The sequence below is a fragment of the Macaca mulatta genome, chromosome 9, assembly GCF_049350105.2.
Source record: "Macaca mulatta isolate MMU2019108-1 chromosome 9, T2T-MMU8v2.0, whole genome shotgun sequence".
NCBI lineage: Eukaryota > Metazoa > Chordata > Mammalia > Primates > Cercopithecidae > Macaca > Macaca mulatta.
Genome location: NC_133414.1, coordinates 77,479,498 through 77,497,947, shown reverse-complemented (window position 1 = coordinate 77,497,947; position 18,450 = coordinate 77,479,498). Strand labels below are relative to the sequence as shown.

General features: G+C 40.2%; 1 protein-coding gene across 5 annotated transcripts in view; it reads right to left on the bottom strand.

Annotated features, from left to right (window-relative positions):
- Positions 1-18,450, bottom strand: part of ASCC1 (activating signal cointegrator 1 complex subunit 1) — a 115,354-nt gene that overhangs the window by 20,627 nt on the left and 76,277 nt on the right. For 4 of the 5 annotated variants that reach the window (NM_001194904.2, XM_015147354.3, XM_077945283.1 and 1 more), the window contains exons 8-9: positions 16,090-16,214; positions 11,099-11,184 (exon numbers count right to left, since the gene is read on the bottom strand). In NM_001194904.2, the coding sequence (NP_001181833.1) occupies positions 11,099-11,184; positions 16,090-16,214 (211 nt within the window). The remainder of the gene's footprint in view (positions 1-11,098; positions 11,185-16,089; positions 16,215-18,450) is intronic. The other variant, XM_077945284.1, reaches the window with a different exon arrangement.

Sequence of the window (18,450 nt, the reverse complement as noted above, 5' to 3'; positions counted from 1 at the left end):
AAGACCTTAGGGTCTACTTCCTTCTTTTAGAACCCTAATAGTTAATTTTTGCACTGATTGAGAACCATCTTTGTCATATTTTCCCCTCACATTTTCTCTTTGCCATTTGCCAGAGATTTCCTTGACTCTTTCTTCCAATCTTTGATTGAATACATGTATATGTGAGTGCATATATGTAATCTCCAAGGACTCTCTCATTCTCTAATTGATCCTTTTAAATAACATTTTTACTTTCCAAATGATTCTTCAGAAAGTTGTATATTTGTTTCACTAACAATTATCTACTTCACATGATTGTCAAGAATAATGTAATTGCTTTCAATGCTATATGTAAACGCTATTATAAAATATTAGTATGACCAACTGAACTGCAGTTTGTATGTTAGCATTAAAAGCCTGGAGAAGAAGTGACATCTGCTAGTGATTTTACTTAAACAATATTAAAATGTCCAGTCACAGAAATATAACTAAGTAAAAAAGGCACAAGAGCCATGGTGAAAATCAAGGGACAATAACTTTATCCTAAATTCCATTTGCTGTTATATATCCTGCTATAATAGTGCAATGAGACATTCAGCAATAGACAATCAAGGAAAGACTTTCTGAGAAATTTGAGTTTTGAGAAAAAAATCTAAAGAAGAGCCAAGTGACAAAGAAATAATTTTCAAAAACAGTACATAATATGGCTGAATATTGAACTGAATAATAAAACTGGATAATAAAAAGACACAATGTTTTCTTCCTCAAATGAAATAATATACTTTCTGGCTGGGCATGGTGGCTCACGCCTATAATCCCAACATTTTGGGAGGCCAAGGTGGGTGGATTACCTGAGGTCAGGAGTTCGAGACCAGCCTGACCAACATGGTGAAACTCCGTCTCTACTAAAAATACAAAATTAGCCGGTCATGGTGGTGTACGACTGTAGTCCCAGCTACTCGGGATGCTGAGGCAGGAGAATTGCTTAAACCTGGGAGGCAGAGGCTGCGATGGGCCAAGATCGCACCATTGCACTCCAGCCTGGGCAACAAGAGCAAAACTCCATCTCAAAAAAAAAAATGAAAAGAAAAAGAAAGAAATAATACACTTTCTAAATGCTAGTCTTCCTTTGCAAGCATTAGTATCTTTTTAAAAAAGTTACAAGACTTCTAGTTTACAGTCTAGCATAAAGGAGTTTGGAAGTCGCCACTCCATCCTAACAAGTGAAAAGCTGAACAAACTAAAACCTTGACAACTCTTCATAGGTCTATCAGAGAGGTGAGGTTGGGGACAAACTGCTGCCCCCAAAACTGGAGATACACACAGGTAGATACAGAGAATCACAATGGAGCAGAAACCCATAGGAGAAACCTCCAGAGAGTGGAGAAACCTAACTGTAATTGACAAACTGCTACAGGCTGTGTGGACAAGTCTAAAAGTTAGAAACTCCAGGGAACCAACTCACCAAAGGTTTTTGTAGTTTTACCTCCAGGAGCTCTACTTGGCCTCCTGCTTCCAGCAGGGGGAGGAATAAAAGAACCATTCTGAAATACACCAGACCACTTTGTTCCTAACAAAGCCTGCCCTCAGGAGAAACTATTTTACCAGAGCCTAACCTGCTGGGGTTTTATGAAAGCTTAACATACCTAGGAGAAGGATGATACCCAACTCCAGCCCCCTCTAGCCATCCACAGTGGGGAAGAGAAATATCCAGCCCTAGTGGGCACTAACCTTCCATGTGCAGGAACCCCACCTCAGCTCCCTCCAGCCTTCCACATAGGGGCCCCTCTAACCATCCTGTCCCACCTAACGAGGGTGATGAGAAGCACAGGTGACATTCACAGTCCAGTGGCACAAGCTCACCAAAAGACTAAGACCTAATGACAGAATTACAGAACACTTCCCCTCCCTCCAACCTCACCATCACACCACAAAAGGCCTTTTTACAGGAGTCCCTTTCACCCAGTACATCATGTTCAGATTCAACAAAAAATTACAAGACATAGTAAAGGGCAAAAAAACACAATTTGAAGACACAGGGCAAACATCAGAACCAGAGTCAGAAATGGCAGGGATATTGGAATTATCAGACCAGGAACAACTATGACTCCAATGGATAAAGGAGACAACATGCAAGGACAGATGGATAATGTAGGCAGAGAGATGGAAATTCTAAGAAAGAATCAAAGAGAAATGCTAGTGATGAAAAGCACTGTAACAACTGGGCACAGCGGCTCACGCCTGTAATCCCAGCACTTTGGAAGGCCGAGGCAGGCGGATCACCTGAGGTCAGGAGTTCAAGACTAGCCTGACCAACGTGGTGAAACCCCATCTCTACAAAAATACAGAAATTAGCCAGATATGATTGTGGGTTCCTGTAATCCCAGCTACTCGGGAGGCTGAGGCGGGAGAATCGCCTGAACCCAGGAGGCAGAGGTTGCAGTGAGCCGAGATTGTGCCACTGTACTCTAGCCTGGGCAACAGAGTGAGATTCCATCTCAAAATAAATAAATAAGTAAATAAATAAATAATAAAAATACTGTAACAAAAATAAAGAATGTCTTTGATGGGCTCACTAGCAGACTGGACATGGCTGAGAAAGAATCTCTGAGCTTGAGGATATGATAACAGAAACTTCCCAAACTGAAAAGCAGAGAACAAAGACTGAAAAAATACAACAGAATATCCAAGAACTGTGGTACAACGACAAAAGATGTAAGGTATACACGATGCAAATACCAGAAGAAGAAGAAAAAAAGGAATGGAAACAATATTTGAAGGAATAAAGACTGAGAATTTCCCCCAAATTAATGTTAGATTCCAAACCACAGATCTAGGAAGCTCAGAGAGTACCAAGCAGAAGAAACGCCAAAAAAAAAAAAAAAAACCCGGCTGGGCGCGGTGGCTCACGCCTGTAATCCCAGCACTTTGGGAGGCCGAGACGGGCGGATCACGAGGTCAGGAGATCAAGATCATCCTGGCTAACACAGTGAAACCCCGTCTCTACTAAAAAAATACAAAAAACTAGCTGGGCGAGGTGGTGGGCGCCTGTAGTCCCAGCTATTCGGGAGGCTGAGGCGGGAGAATGGCGTAAACCCGGGAGGCGGAGCTTGCAGTGAGCTGAGATCCGGCCACTGCACTCCAGCCTGGGCGACAGAGCGAGACTCCGTCTCAAAAAAAAAAAAAAAACCCCAAAAAAAACCCCCCCAAAAAAACCAAAACAAAACTGTATCTAGGCATATCATAGTTACACTTCTGAAAATCAAAGATAGAGAAAAAATTATGAAAGGAGCCAAAGGGAAAAAACAAATACCTTTCCTATATAGAAGCAAAGATAAGAATTACATTTGACTTTTCCTCAGAAACCACGCAATCGAGAAGAGAGTGGAGTGAAATACTGTTGAGAGAAAGAAACTCTATCAACCTAGAATTCTGAACCCTGTGCAATTATCCTTCAAAAAATGAGGGAGAAACAAGTATAAGAGATATGTTAAGAAAGGAGAGAAAAAGAAATTATATATAATATTCAAATAAAACCAAAAAAAAGGCAGAAAAAGGGTGGGAGGCAAAACTAGAAACAAAGAACAAGGGCAATAAGTAGAAAACAGTAACATATATAATAAACACTAATCCAACTATATTAATCAATAATCACTTTAAACATCAATGGTCTAAATACACCAATTAAGAGACAGAGAGTGTTAGATTAAAAAAAAAAAAAAAAAAAAAAAAGCACCCAAACAATATATTGTCTAAAAGAGACCGACTTTTTATTTATTTATTTATTTTGAGACAGGGTCTCACTCTGTCACCCAGGCTGGAGTGCAATGGTGCAGTCATAGCTCACTGTAGCCTCAACCTCCCAGGCACAAGTGATCCTCTCACCTCAGCCTCCAAAGTAGCTGGGACTACAGGCATGCACCACCATGCCCAGCTAATTTTTAAAATTTTTTGTAGAGACAGGGTCCCACTGTGTTGCTTATGCTGGTCTTGAACTCCTGGGCTCAAGTGATCCTCCCACCTGGGCCTCCCAAAGTGCTGGGACTACAGGCATGAGCCATTGTACACAGCCAAGAGACTCGATTTAAATATAAAGACACACAGAGATGAAAAATAAAGGGATGTCCCAGCATAGATGGGTTCTTTAAAAAAAAAAGAAAGAAAAGAAAAAGTAAATAAAGGGATGAAGAAAGATATGCCATTCTAACACTAACTAAAAGAAAGTTGAGTAGCTATATTAATTTCAGATGGAGCAAACTTTAGAGCAAGGAAAGTTATTATGAATAAAAGGGAGCAATACATAATGATAAAAGGATCAACTGTCCAAGAAGACCTAACAATCCTTAACACATACGTGCCTAAAAACAGTGTCAAAATACATGAGGTAAAAGTTGACAGAAGCAAGAAGAAACAATGAACTCACTATTATAGTTGGAGACTTTAACCCCCATATATCAGAAATAGATGGATCCAGAAGGCATAAAACCAGTGAGGATATAGTGGAACTCAACAGCACTACCAACTGACGATATAATTGACATCTATAGAATATTTCATCCAACAACAGCAGATTACATGTTCTTCTCAGGCTTACAGGAAACAATGACGAAGACAGATCACATTCTGGGCCACAAAATACTGCTGTAATAAGTTTAAAAGAATAGTATCACACAGTGTCTGCTCTCAGGCCACAGTGAAATTAAACTTGAAAGTAATAACAAAGATAGCAGGAAAATCCCAAAATAGGTGGAAATTAAACTGCACACTTCAGCCAGGTGCAGTGGCTCACGTCTGTAAACCCAGCACTTTGGAAGGCCAAGGTGGGCGAATCACAAGGTCCGGAGTTCGAGACCATCCTGATGGGGTGAAACCCCATCTCTACTAAAAATACAAAAATTAGCTGGGTGTGGTGGCACGCGCTTGTAATCTCAGCTACTTGGAAGGCTGAGCCATGAGAATTGCTTGAACCTAGGGGGGTGGAGGTTGCAGTGAGCAAAAATCATGCCACTGCACTCCAGCCAGGGCGATAGAACCAGACTCGGTCTCCAAAAAAAAAAAAAAAACAAAAAAACACACACAAACACACACACTTCTTACCAACACATGGGTCAAAAAGACCTTAGCTACCACACCCTTAGCTGGTTTCTCTTAGCTGTGTGTGGTAGCTCACTCCTATAACCCCAACCTTGTGTAAGGCTGAGGTGGGGGGATTGCTTGAACCCAGGAGTTAGAGAACAGCCTGGATAACATAGTGAAACCCCATCTTTACAAAACAATTTAAAAGAAAAATTAGCCAGGCATGACAGTGCATGCTTGTAGTCTCAGTCACTTGGGAGGCTGAGGTGGAAGGATTATTTGAGTCCATAAGTTCCAGGCTGCAATGAGCTATGATTGTGCCACTGCACTCCACTCTGGGTGACAGAGCAATGAGGCCTTATACCTAAAGAAATTAAAAATTAACTTTTAAAAAAGACACCTCAAGAGAAATTTAAAACAGTTTAAGCTAAATGAAAATGAAGATACAACTTATCAAAATGTGTAGGATACATAAAAAGCAGTGCTTAGAGGGAAATTTATAGCATTTAGTGCGTATGTTAGAAAAGAAAAATGATAAAAAATCAATAATCTAAGCTTCTACCTTAGTAAACTAGAAAAGTAAGAGCAAATTAAATCCAAATTAAGCAGAATAAAAGAAATAATTTAAAAAATCAGAGCAGAGGCCAGGCGCGGTGGCTAACGCCTGTAATCCCAGCACTTCGGGAGGCCGAGGCGGGCGGATCACGAGGTCAGGAGATCAAGACCATCCTGGCTAACATGGTGAAACCTCGTCTCTACTAAAAATACAAAAAAGCCTGTAATCCCAGCACTTTGGGAGGCCGAGACGGGCGGATCACGAGGTCAGGAGATCGAGACCATCCTGGCTAACACAGTGAAACCCCGTCTCTACTAAAAAAAATACAAAAAACTAGCAGGGCGTGGCGGCGTGCGCCTGTAGTCCCAGCTGCTGGGGAGGCTGAGGCAGGAGAAGAATGGCGTGAACCCAGGAGGCGGAGCTTGTAGTGAGCCAAGATCGCGCCACTGCACTCCAGCCTGGGTAACAAAGCGAGACTCCATCTCAAAAAAAAAAAAAAAAAAAAAAAAGAATCGGAGCAGAAATGAATATAACTGAAAAGAGAAACTCAATAGAGAAAATCGGAGTGAATCCTAATGTAAATGGTGGTCAGTGTGGCCTATTGATTTTAAAGATGCACGAATCTGGTGTCAGATGCCAAAAGTGGGGGAGGCTGTGCGTGTGCAGCGATGGGGGCATTTGGGAACACTGTATACTTTCTGCTCAATTTTGCTGTGAACCTAAAAAAATAAAGTTCATGAAATTTTTAAAAAAGTGACCACATAGTTCTAAATCTCACATCTCTTCTCTGTCCTCTAGAAAAAAAAAAATTGAATTTATCTTTTCAACACTCTTCTAATACTTCAAAACAAAAAATTCATTCAAAACAAGCCTCTCCCCTGAGAGTGTTTAAGAAGTTAATTGTGCTTTTGTTCCCTTAGGACAGACTGACTAAAGAGTCTCCCGGGAGGGGCATGGGAGGCAGACTCTACTCTTTGACCTTGGTAGTAGTCAACACTGTTCATTTTATGACTACTTGTTCAACAGTAAATGTATGTCTCATGTACATATATATATATATTTCAGCAAAAAAGAATAAACAGTATTTTTAAAAGCTTCCTTCATAAAAATGTCTCTAAGTAAAGCAAACTAAATAAAGATCTCATTTAAATTTATTCATTCTAATTGTCCTTTTAAAGGCTCTAAAGAACAGAGATGGGACAAAACCAAAACCGAATGAAATACGTGGGTGACTCAGTCACATCTTTCAAGAAAAGTCTCAGTGAGGCTAGAGATTTAAAACATTTTCAAGGGAAAGTATTTAAAATTAATACAGTCAGTTTAATACTGCCAGTCTCTTCTTTCTCTAAATTTAAAGATTCTTATATATAAAATAGAAAAGGTATAAATTCATTTCCCTTTTACATGGCTTATATTTTCCAGGATTTTTAAGTGTCTAAAGATAATGCACTTTTACACTATCCTCAGACTTTAGACCTATAGTACTTTCCATTCTTTCCCAAATATATCACTGTGCCTTTGTTTGTACCATACCACCTTCTCTGATGAGTACAATCTAGGGCTCTAATGCCTCCTCTTCACTCTGCAGTCAGAAGCTATGCTTTTGAACCCCTGGTTCAATCTGCTGACAGCACAATCTTGGAACACTGATTCTATTGCTTAAGACCCCAAACAGACTGTCATTACCTCTCTCCCTAGAAGCTGGCAGTTAATGACCATTTTACTTCTAGCTAGTGAGGGAGCAGTTACTTCCAGGCAGTGTGTCTTTAGGTCAGTATGATTTCTCCAATTATAAATTTATCACTGCCTAAGGCTATACAAACAGCACCTTTTTTTTTTTGCTCTCTCTTAGATTAGAAATGGATACTCTCTGAGGGGGCACCATCCCATTAATTTGGCCTAAGTCTTCCTCACTCATGCATCCTCCTTTTGGAGCTATCTGGCACTTTTCCGTAAAAAAACACCATAACCAAATATGTTTGTTCCTTTTCAGGTTTGAATAACACAGGAGAATGATTCTAGTTGTCAATTCTTAATTCAAAGTCTTTCTTAGGGAAAGACTTTCTTATTTTAACTAGGAATAACCAGACACTAGTATATTACAGCTGCAACAACTCTCAAAAAAGCTGTACGAAAGAAAAATGTGGCTTCCATCTGCATTAGTCATTAAAGATTTCTTTTTTTCTTATTAAGGCACCCAGAACACATATTATACCAAGCCAAAAGAACCAATTTTCTTCATGGAGTAGAATAGCAATTGGCTGTTACTCATTAAATTCTTACAGCAATGAGCAATGACTTTCTTTCTTGTTTTGTTTCTCTTTGAATAGTAGATGAAGTTGATTTTTTTCTAAGGCTGCCTCCCATCACCAGCATTCCTGATCCTTGGCCTATGTAGCTGTTAATATGCTGCACACGTATGCCTGGGTTCCTTAACAACCAATGCAGTTAACCTTTCTGTTTACTCCAAGTCAGTTCCTATCTTGTTAGTGAAATTGATTTTTTTCTTTCTAAACATAATAATTTCATATTGTACAAAAACTATACATATATATATATATATGAAGTCCACTGGTTTTCTAAATCCTGTTTTTAAGGGCAGGGCCATAGAGTCTCATATTTTAATTGAGAAAGACATGTCCATTCATGGTAATGCCAAAAGGTGGGTGGACTACGGCTACTTCACAAACACTTAATTGCCTCTGTGTTGGGGGTGGGAGGTAACTGTTGGAGCCCACAATTTACTTTTATTTTAAAAAGTAGTTAATTCTCTTGATTGAACACAGGTGAAAGATTATTTTTCTGCAACTAGTGATTAAAGAGTAAATATTAGATACTATACTAAAGGATATGTCATCATAACTATCTGTGGCCAAAGGCACTTGTCCATAACTCACTCCATGGTTTCTACATTCTAATTGTCTATTAACTAGCTGTACCCCTCAAGGACTGGAAGCTCCTAGAAGGCAGGCATTGTATCACAAAGACTGTTTCATCTTTAGGGCACATAGTCTGCAGATGGTATAGAGTCAGTAAGTATTTCGGTTAGTGTTGATATCATGTTCAATACAAGAATCTAATTATTAACTAGCTACGGTTTTAGACTAATTGGCACACTCACTGCCCCACCATTTATGAAACAAACTTTAATTGGCCATTATCCCAGTTCAGGCAGATAGACCCAACTTCAAATATCTAATGTTCTCTACCTAAACACTGGGCATCTTTATGGGAGGCAGCAGAACACAATGCTCAATTTGTGAGTTTTGAGTCTTTCTGTTCTGATTCAGACTCTGCTACTAACTACAGTACCTCTGGCAAGTCACTTTACCTTAGTAGATTTTTTTTTTTTTTTGAGGTGGAGTTTAGCTCTGTTGCCCAGGCTGGAGTACAATGGCCCTATCTTGGCTCACTGCAACCTCTGCCTCCCGGATTCATGCAATTCCCCTGCCTCAGCCTCCTGAGTAGCTGGGATTACAGGTGCCCACCACCATGCCCGGCTAATTTTTGTATTCTTAGTAGAGATGAGGTTTCACTGTGTTGGCCAGGCTGGTCTTGAACTCCTGACCTTGTGATCCACCCGCCTTGGCCTCCCAAAGTGCTGGGATTACAAGCGTGGGCCACCGCGCCCAGCCCTACCTTAGTAGATTTTGTGTCAGAGATTAAAGTGGGGAATTGGACTAAATGGTCTCCAAGAACCTAGCTAGGTCCAGGTCTAAAAGTGATTTGGCTTGAATTAATAAGGGTATTACTGATATAGCAAGTCCTTGTCAACACCAGAGGGAGCTACGTTCATATCATCACTGGGGTGGTTCAGAAGATTTCAGGAAAAAGCATAGTTAAATGGAAAACTTACTTCCCAGAATGAGAGAAATTCTATACCAAGGTAAGAGCTCCATACAGCCACCCAACAGGCTCTCTGCCATCACCCCACTCTTATAGATGTCAAAGCACCTCACACCTGACTTGTACTGACACACAAGGCTTCAGTTTTAACTCCAGAAAACCCAGTTGGCTTTGAGCCATTCCTAAAGATTTCTTTCCCCATTCAGTCTATTTTCTTTCTTAACCAAATTAACAATAACAAAAAGCAAAGTAATTCATTGTGATACTGGAAAATCCCCAAAGAAGGGAGATAAAGGAGGAGAAAGATTCATATCACACCGAAGCTGTAGCCTGGAAAAAACAGTCAAGTTAACTACAACTGAATTCATTAGCAGCCTGCCACTCAAACCCAGAGCTACCTCAAAAACAAGAAAACTACTCAAAAAGAGAAAATATATCAAGGAAAGGAAGGACTCGGCATAGCTCTGCAATGCGGGTGCGGGAATGCCTGTCTGAGTCGATGGCTGGCACTGCCCTATTGGGCTCCTTGGTAAGCAGTCACAGCTGTTGAAGAGTGATGTCATTAATTAAGGCAAGGGGGCCACATTAGGCATTTGGCAAAAAAAACTGTAAAGCGACAAGATAAGGAAATGGAGGGTGAGATAGGGAAGAAAAAGTAAAAGCATTTCTAAAGCTAAAGCTTATTCTGATGTTATTATATACTCCCTCCTCCATCTCAGCAAAACACCCAAAGCCTTGAAAATGACCTAAACCCTTACAGAGCAAGTGAAAAGAAGAATTGAAAACCTCTCCATTAGTATCAACTTATGTTTCTCTTTGTCCAGAGGAACAATGGCATGTTAACCTGATAGAGAAGGCATAAATCACGAAAATTACAGAAGGGTAGTCTGTTGGAGAAAGATAAATGTAATCTTGAAGAACCCCTTTACTTTCATTTCATAGATTAATTCAACACTCAGAAAGGCAAAGCTTCCACAGTCAAAAATGGACCATCTACTTTTTAGGACATAGGCTGTTTCTAAGTAAAAATGGATTATAAAGCCAGTACAGAGATTGACTTTGTGGGTAAAGAGAAAAATCTACTAAACAAGACAAATAATTATTTTCCACTTTAAAAAATACAAGCTCAAACCTCTAGAGGTAAGTACAGAGTAAAACTTCGGTTGAAATCAACTTATTTCTATGAATCCAAGTAGTTGGAATACCTAAGGATTTTTTTTTTTTTTTTTTTTGCTAAGTGTTTCTTATATCACTAATTTCAGGCAGGGTGCAGAGGCTCACACCTGTAATTCCAGCACTTTGAGAGACAGAGGTGGTAGGATCACTTGAGCTCAGGAGGTCAAGGCTCCAGTGAGCCGTGTTTGCACCACTGCACTCCAGCCTTAGCAACAGAGCGAGACAGTCTCAGATAAATAAACAAACAAACCACCAATTTCAAATACTCTAGAAGTGCCAAAACCTTAAGGGGCCCATCTACTTTTCCTCTCTTTCCCTTTAGATAATTAAAAAAAACAAGTATGAGAAAAAGTATGAAGTAGTATGAAAAAATATACTCTATTGTTAAAAGGAGAACTATTCCTTTTCCTCCTTTATTTAGGACATGTGCCAAAGGATTTCCAATTCACTCTGCTTCATACTGACCTTTAAAATATTTCGGCCATCAAATGATTCTCTTTCCTTGAAGATATATTTGCCATCCGCTGTGTAGAGATTGTACCTGCCTTCAGCTGTAAATATTCCAAAGATAATGTTAGAAGCTCAGATTGGTTGGTTGTTTTCTCTTGGACTTCTATAGGTACATAGGTACAACTAGCAAAATTTTCATGTACTACCTGGAAAGTGGCATAATGCAGAGGAAAAATGTCAGGCCATGAATCAAGAGACCTGGCTTCTAGTCTCAGTTCTGTCAACGATTCATTCAATGTACATTTATTCATTAATCTATTCATTTGACATTCTCCAGGCACTCACTATATATTCCTAACTATGCAACTAGCTACATTATTAGGCAAATTACGTCTCCATTGTGGACCTTAGTTCCTCACTGACAAAGTGAGAGGTAGGACTAAGTGATCTTCAAAGGTTCCTTACGTTCTATAGATCCAAGAAAAGTGGCATATAATTTTAAATATGTAAAAACACATAAGGGTTCACACATTAGCTAGTCAAAACTGCTGGCACTCATGCTCTGGGTTGATTTAAGGACTTCCCCCAAAGGAAAAAGAGCCCTTTAGTTGCAATCAAAGCTTTCCTTACAGACATTCTACACAGAAATGCAGCAAATCTATGACCTTAGCCTAAACCAAGCTGTGCTCTAGCTTCTTGAGTTAATTTGGGTTGCATATCTCAAAAGACATCCTTAAAGGTTGGCAACAAAAAGAATATCAAAGGAGAGGGAAACAGGAAAGAAAAAAAATGTAACATCATTTCATGTCCTTTTCAAGTAAAAATTCAATACAGGAGAGTCCAGAGCACAAAAAATTCAAAGCATCCTCAAGAATTAACTCAGAATATTTTCTGAAATATTAATCATTTCCTACCCACTGACAGACCTTCAAAAATACTTATTTCCACCTTTAAGTACATTATTTTACTTATATAAGTAAGGAGAGTACTAGGCCAGAATTGATCAAATATATCTAGAGTTTTAAAAACTCCATGAACAGAATACATAATACATTTCAGCTAGCCCACTGGAGTTGCACATGCGTAACTATGGAACTATTTGTCTAAAGAGAAGAATGCTCTTAATCAAAGATCCCAATGCCATGCATGTTTCACAACTTAAAATTAGGAGAAAGGGAATGTGTGAAGTTGCAAAAGAACAACAAATACATTAATACCAAATAAATATCAAAAGTGGAAACAACATAAATGTTCACCAATTGATGAATGGATACATAAAATGTGGCATATCCATACAATGGAATATTATTCGGCCATAAAAAAATGAAGCACCAGGCATGGTGGCTCACGTCTGTAATCCCAACACTTTGGGAGGCTGAGGTAGAAGGATCACTTGATCCCAGGAGTTTGGAACCAACCTGAGCAATATAGTGAGACCTTGTCACTACAAAAAAAAAAAAAGGTTAGGCCAGGTGTGGTGGATCACGCCTGTAATCCCAGCACTTTGGAAGGCCGGGGCAGGTGGATTACCTTAGGTCAGGAGTTGGAGACCAGCCTGATCAACATGGTGAAACCCCATCTCTACTAAAAATGCAAAAATTAGCCGGGCATGGTGGCGCACGCCTGTAATCCCAGCTACTCGGGAGGCCGAGGCAAGAGAATCGCCTGAACCTGGGGAGGCAGAGGTTGCAGTGAGCCAAGATTGCCCCATTGTACTCCAGCCTGGGCAACAAGAGTGAAACTCCATCTTGGGAAAAAAAGAAGAAAAAGTTTAAAAATTAGCTGGGTGTAGTGGCATGTGCCTATAGTCGCAACTACTCTGGAGGCTGAGGTGGGAGAATCATTTGAGTGTGGGAGGTGGAGGTTGCAGAGAGCCAAGATCACTCTACTACACTCCAGCCTGGGCAACAGAGACCTTGTCTCAAAAAAAAAAAAAAAAACCCACACAGAAAACAAAAAAGGAATGAAGTACTGCTATATTATAACATGGATGAGCCTTGAAAATATTATGCTACGTGAAAGCAGCCAGCCTCAAAAGATCACATACTGCATGATTCTGTTTATATGAAATGTCCAAAACAGACAGCTCTATAGAGACATAAAGTAGGCAGGTGGTGCCTAAGGCTTGGTGGAGGTCAGGGGAGGGCAGAGTAAGAGGGGTAGGAAGAAATGGAAAGTGACTGCCAATGGGTATGGGGTTTCATTTTAGGGTAATGAAAATGTTCTAGAACTGATTGTGGTGATGGCTATACAACTTTAACCAGACTAAAAACCACTAAATTATATATATATATCAAGACAGTAAATTGTATAGTATGTGAATTATATCTCAATAAAGCGATTATATTTTGAAAATCTGCAAACAGAGGGATAACTAGACTGTGAACACACAACACTCTCTTATATAAAGCTCTAGTGCTAACTGAATATAAACCTGGATCCACACAACTTAGAATATACAGATTCCTACATATATCAACTCTTTCTGTGTTAAGACATTAGTTAACAATGGACCATGATATAGTTTTAAGAGCTCTGTACAAATATTTAAAGACTAAGACAAATGGAAAATGTACTGATAGCTAACAAATGTCTAATAAAATACTGTCTATACCTGCAACACCCAAAACAGAGGCCCCTATCCAGATGTGGCTCTATAAATTTTAATTAAAATTAAAAATAAAAGTTCACTTTCACAGTCTCACTAGCCACCTTTCAAGTGCTCGGTAACCACATGTGTCTAGTGGCTACCATATTGGATATTACAGATACAGAATACTTCAATCATCACAGACAGTTTTCTTAATACCATATGTCTTCTGAAACAATAAATTTAGGGTATACTCCAGAGTTCTGAAACTCTGCCATTACATAGAAATGTTAAAATGCACATCACCTCAGGGGATTCTCAATTTGTTTTCCAAAATTAAAATATACTGTCCAGAATAAAACAAACAGCACAAACCTAGTTATATGTTTCTACTGGACAAGCTACATTATAATACATAGATACCTAAAATATTCCTACTTTCTGTAGTACTACTCCCCGAAGGAAAGAAATATGCTCAACTTGGCCGGGCACAGTGGCTCATGCTTATAATCCCACCACTTTGAGAGGCCAAGGCAGGTGGATCACGAGGTCAGGAGTTCAAGACCAGCCTGGCCAAGATGGTGAAACCCTGTCTCTACTAAAAATACAAAACTTAGCTGGGCGCGGTGGCAGGCGCCTGTAATCCCAGCTACTCAGGAGGCTGAGGCAGAAGAACTGCTTGAACCCAGGGGGCAGAGGTTGCAGTGAGCCGAGATTGCGCCACTGTACACTTCAGCCTGGGCGACACAGCGAGATTCCATCTCAAAAAAAAAAAAGTATATATATGTGTATATATATATGTATAAAATATAATATATATATTTTATACACACACACACTCAACTGGAACAAGTTCAAAGTTTTGGATTATTCTATCACCTACCCAAACAAGAATATATAGGCTTTGACTGAGTTACTTGAAGCTCTTTTAATCTCAGTGTTCTCAAAAGTAAAATAGAGATTTATTCATAAGTCTTAAATAAAATTCAATATGATATCACAAAATAGTAACATTTTAGAACTAATAACTAGATAGCTATATATTTCTTGGTCCTACCATGGCTCTAACCAAACTGGGTTAATATCAAATGATTTCCAGTTGGGATCTTTGGTACATATCTGAGAGAAATTAAAAGACGTACCTTAACTAAAAGGGACACACAAATTGTCCTAACTAAAAACCTACAAATAGTCAATGGTTCAAGTCCTGATGGAGTTCTCTTCTCCTCTAGATTTTTTTCTTTTTTTTTTTTTGAGAAAGAGTCTTGCTCTGTCGCCAGGCTGGAGTGCAGTGGTGCGATCTTGGCTCACTATAACCTCCGCCTCCCAGGTTCAAGCGATTGTCCTGCCTCAACCTCCCAAGTAGCTGGGATCACAGGCATGTGTCACCACACCCAGCTAATTTTTGTATTTTTAGTAGAGACGGGGTTTCACCTTGTTGGCCAGGCTGGTTTTGAACTCCTGAACTCAAGTGATCCACCCACCTCAGCCTTCCAAAGTTCTGGGATTACAGGCGTGATCCACCGTGCATGGACCCCACCTAGATTTTCTAAAACCAAGGTCGGGCCCAAGAAAGGAAATGAAACCAGAATATGTGATCTTGGTGCTAGTGTATTTTGAACCACGAATCTTGGAAGGAAGAGTTTCATATGGCTTAAATGTGTGACTCCTGATCAGATGCTGAAGGTACTAGAGAAGCTTTCACTTTGGAGATACGGACAGGAAGAAAAGAAAACTTCTTTTTGAAATAAACACCTATCCCAAATCAAGAATTAAAACAAGGCATTTTTATAAAAAGGCTCAGAGTCCATGAAGAAAAACATTATTATTTTAACACAAGGTTTCTCAACCTCTGTGCTACGACATTTTGGGAAGAATAATTCTTTGTCGTGGGCAACCATCCCACGCATTATAGAGTGTTAGACAGCACCCACTAGGTGCCAGCAGCAACCCATCTCCAAATCCCTAACCATGATAACCAAAAATGTCTCCAGACAATGCCAAATGTTAGCTGGGGGCAAAATCACCCCCAGTTGAGAAACACTGACTTAACATTTACTTTTACTAGCTCACCTTCCTTTCTCTCTTTAAAAAAAAAAAAAATAGCCACCAAGTATTACATGCGACATACTTATGCCAAAAACTTATTCACTGTTTATATAAAATTTACTGAAGCGTCCTATATTTTTATTTGCTAAATATGGGCAATCCTATGTGTGACAGAAATAAAAGATCTGGAAGCCACAGTCCCACGCTATATATGTTCTTGCCCACCTCTACTATGCTCATCAGAATAAGCTAAGAGGTCTAAAAAGAAGTATATCAGAGATTCTTTGATAGCCCATTCTGTGTAAACCTCAGAGATGCCACAAGGCCACTGATCACAAACTGTGCTACAGTTCTCTGGGGGACTTACCATTGGGGTCTTTCCTGAATAGTGTATTCATAACTGTAGCATGCAGTTTCACACTATTCCACTCTTTCACTATTAGTCCAGATGCCTGAAAACGTTCCAGCACTCGATCAACTAATTCTTGCAGCCTGGAGAAATTGGAGAAAAGTAGTGCAGAAATCTTAGTAAACTTCCGAACATGCGATTACTAATTCAACAATGTTTATGGAGCCTCTGCTCTGTGCTCATCACTATACAAAGCCCTGCATCACGAGAGGAAGAAGAAGAGACTCATCTCCCACCATCAGGGAGCTAAAGCTCAGTCTTGTTTGCTTAACAGATAGTAGAAATAAATGATGGCAATATATTACGGTGAGTGTGAAGGGAGTGATCAGCTCTACATGGAGAGGGCCAGGTTTCCACAGGAGGTTTAGACATAGTCTGGAACGATCATTAAAAGATTTGCAAATAACACCAGGGAAGAAGGGGCACTTCAAGTAGAAGAATAAATAGCATGTGCAAAGATGCCAAGGCATGCAAAATCACAGCATATTCAAAAAACTGTCAACTATTTACAGTACAGCTATGACAGAGAGTGAGAGAAAAGGGACAATGGAGATGAGCTAAGTCTATAAGTAGTGGTCAGATTAGGGAAGCCACAGAAAGACTTTCAAAAGGGAATAATGTGGTCTGATGTCCATTTTTGAAAGCTGACTCAATAGCAGAGTGGGAAAGGCTTTAGAAGAGGAACAGCTACAGAGGTCAGTCAGCTAGGTGGCTATTTCAACAGTCAACATCACCATGATGTATCAGGCACTGTTCTAAGCACTTTTTATCTGTTAAATCATTTAATCCTTATAACCAATTATTATCCCTATTTACCAATACAGAAGCCAAGGCACAGAGAAGCTACAAAACTTGACCAAGTTCACAAAACTAAGTGACAAAAACTAAGTAGCAAATCCAAAATTAGAAGAGGCCAGGTGCAGTGGCTCATGCCTGTGATCCCAGCACTTTGGGAGGCTGAGGCAGGCAGATCACTTGAGGTCAGGAGTCCGAGACCAGCCTGGCCAACATGGTGAAATCCCGTCTCTACTAAAATACAAAAATTAGCTGGGCGTGGTGGCACATGCTTGTAATCCCAGTTGCCTGGGAGGCTGAAGCAGGAGGATTGCTTGAATCCAGGAGGTAGAGGTTGCAGTGAGCCGAGACTGTGCCACCACACTTCAGCCTGCGTGACAGAGTGAGACTCCACCTCAAAACAAAACAAAAAAGAAAAACAAAATTAGAATGTATGCAGTCTGGCTTCAGAGTCCATATTCCTAAGGACTGTACTATAAAGGGGGAAATGGGGACAGGCATGGTGGCTCACACCTGTAATCCCAGAACTTTAGGAAGCTGAGGTGCAAGGATTGCTTGGGGCAGGGGTCTGAGACCAGCCTAGACAATATAGTGAGACTGTGTCTCTACAAAACATTTTTAAAAATTACCCACCCATGGTGGCATGTGCCTACAGTCCTAGCTACCAGAAGGCTGAAGCAAGAGGACTGCTTGAGCCCAGGAGTTTAAGCCTGCATTAAGCCATGATTGCACCACTGCACTCCAGCCTGGGCGACAGAGCAAGATCCCATCTGTAAAATAAAGGGGGTGAGGAGGGGATGATAAAGACCTAAACCAAGCTTGTCCAACCCGTGGCCTAGGACGGCTTTGAATACGGCCCAAAAGAAGTTCGTAAACTTTCTTAAAACATTATAAGTTTTTTTGTGTGATTTTTTTTTTTTAGCTCATCAGCTATCATTAGTGTTAGTGTATTTTATGTGTGTCCCAAGACAATTCCTTCTTCTTCCAATGTGGCCCAGGGAAACCAAAAGTTTGGACACCCTGACTAAACTATGGTGGGGCAGTGAGAACTGAGACAAGGGAATGGGTTCACAAGAGCTATGTGAGAGAGAAGCTGGTGCCCATTCGGATCTGGCTGTGTTAAGGGAGAGGAAGTGGTTGAGAATGACTCCCAAGTGTTGCCTAAAATGACCAGGTGGCTCACTAACCAAGGTGGGAGGCTGTGGGGAAGCAACTGCTTATTGTTCTGCTGTGTCATCTCGGGGAGGAGGTTAATACTGTGCAGGATTTTGCACATGTGGCACGGGATGCAAGTAGGACATGTCCAGGAAAAGAGATGGAAATACAGGCCTGGAGCCCAGGAAAAAATCTAGGCAAATGACAGATTGGGAGTTGTCAGTGTAGCAATAGTAGTTAAAAGCACGGGATAGATGCTTTTAACATAGCGAAACCCCATCTCTACTAAAAATACAAAACTTAGCTGGGTGGTAGTGGCATGTGCATGGTGGCTCACACCTGTCATCCAGGCACTTTGGGAGGCCAAAG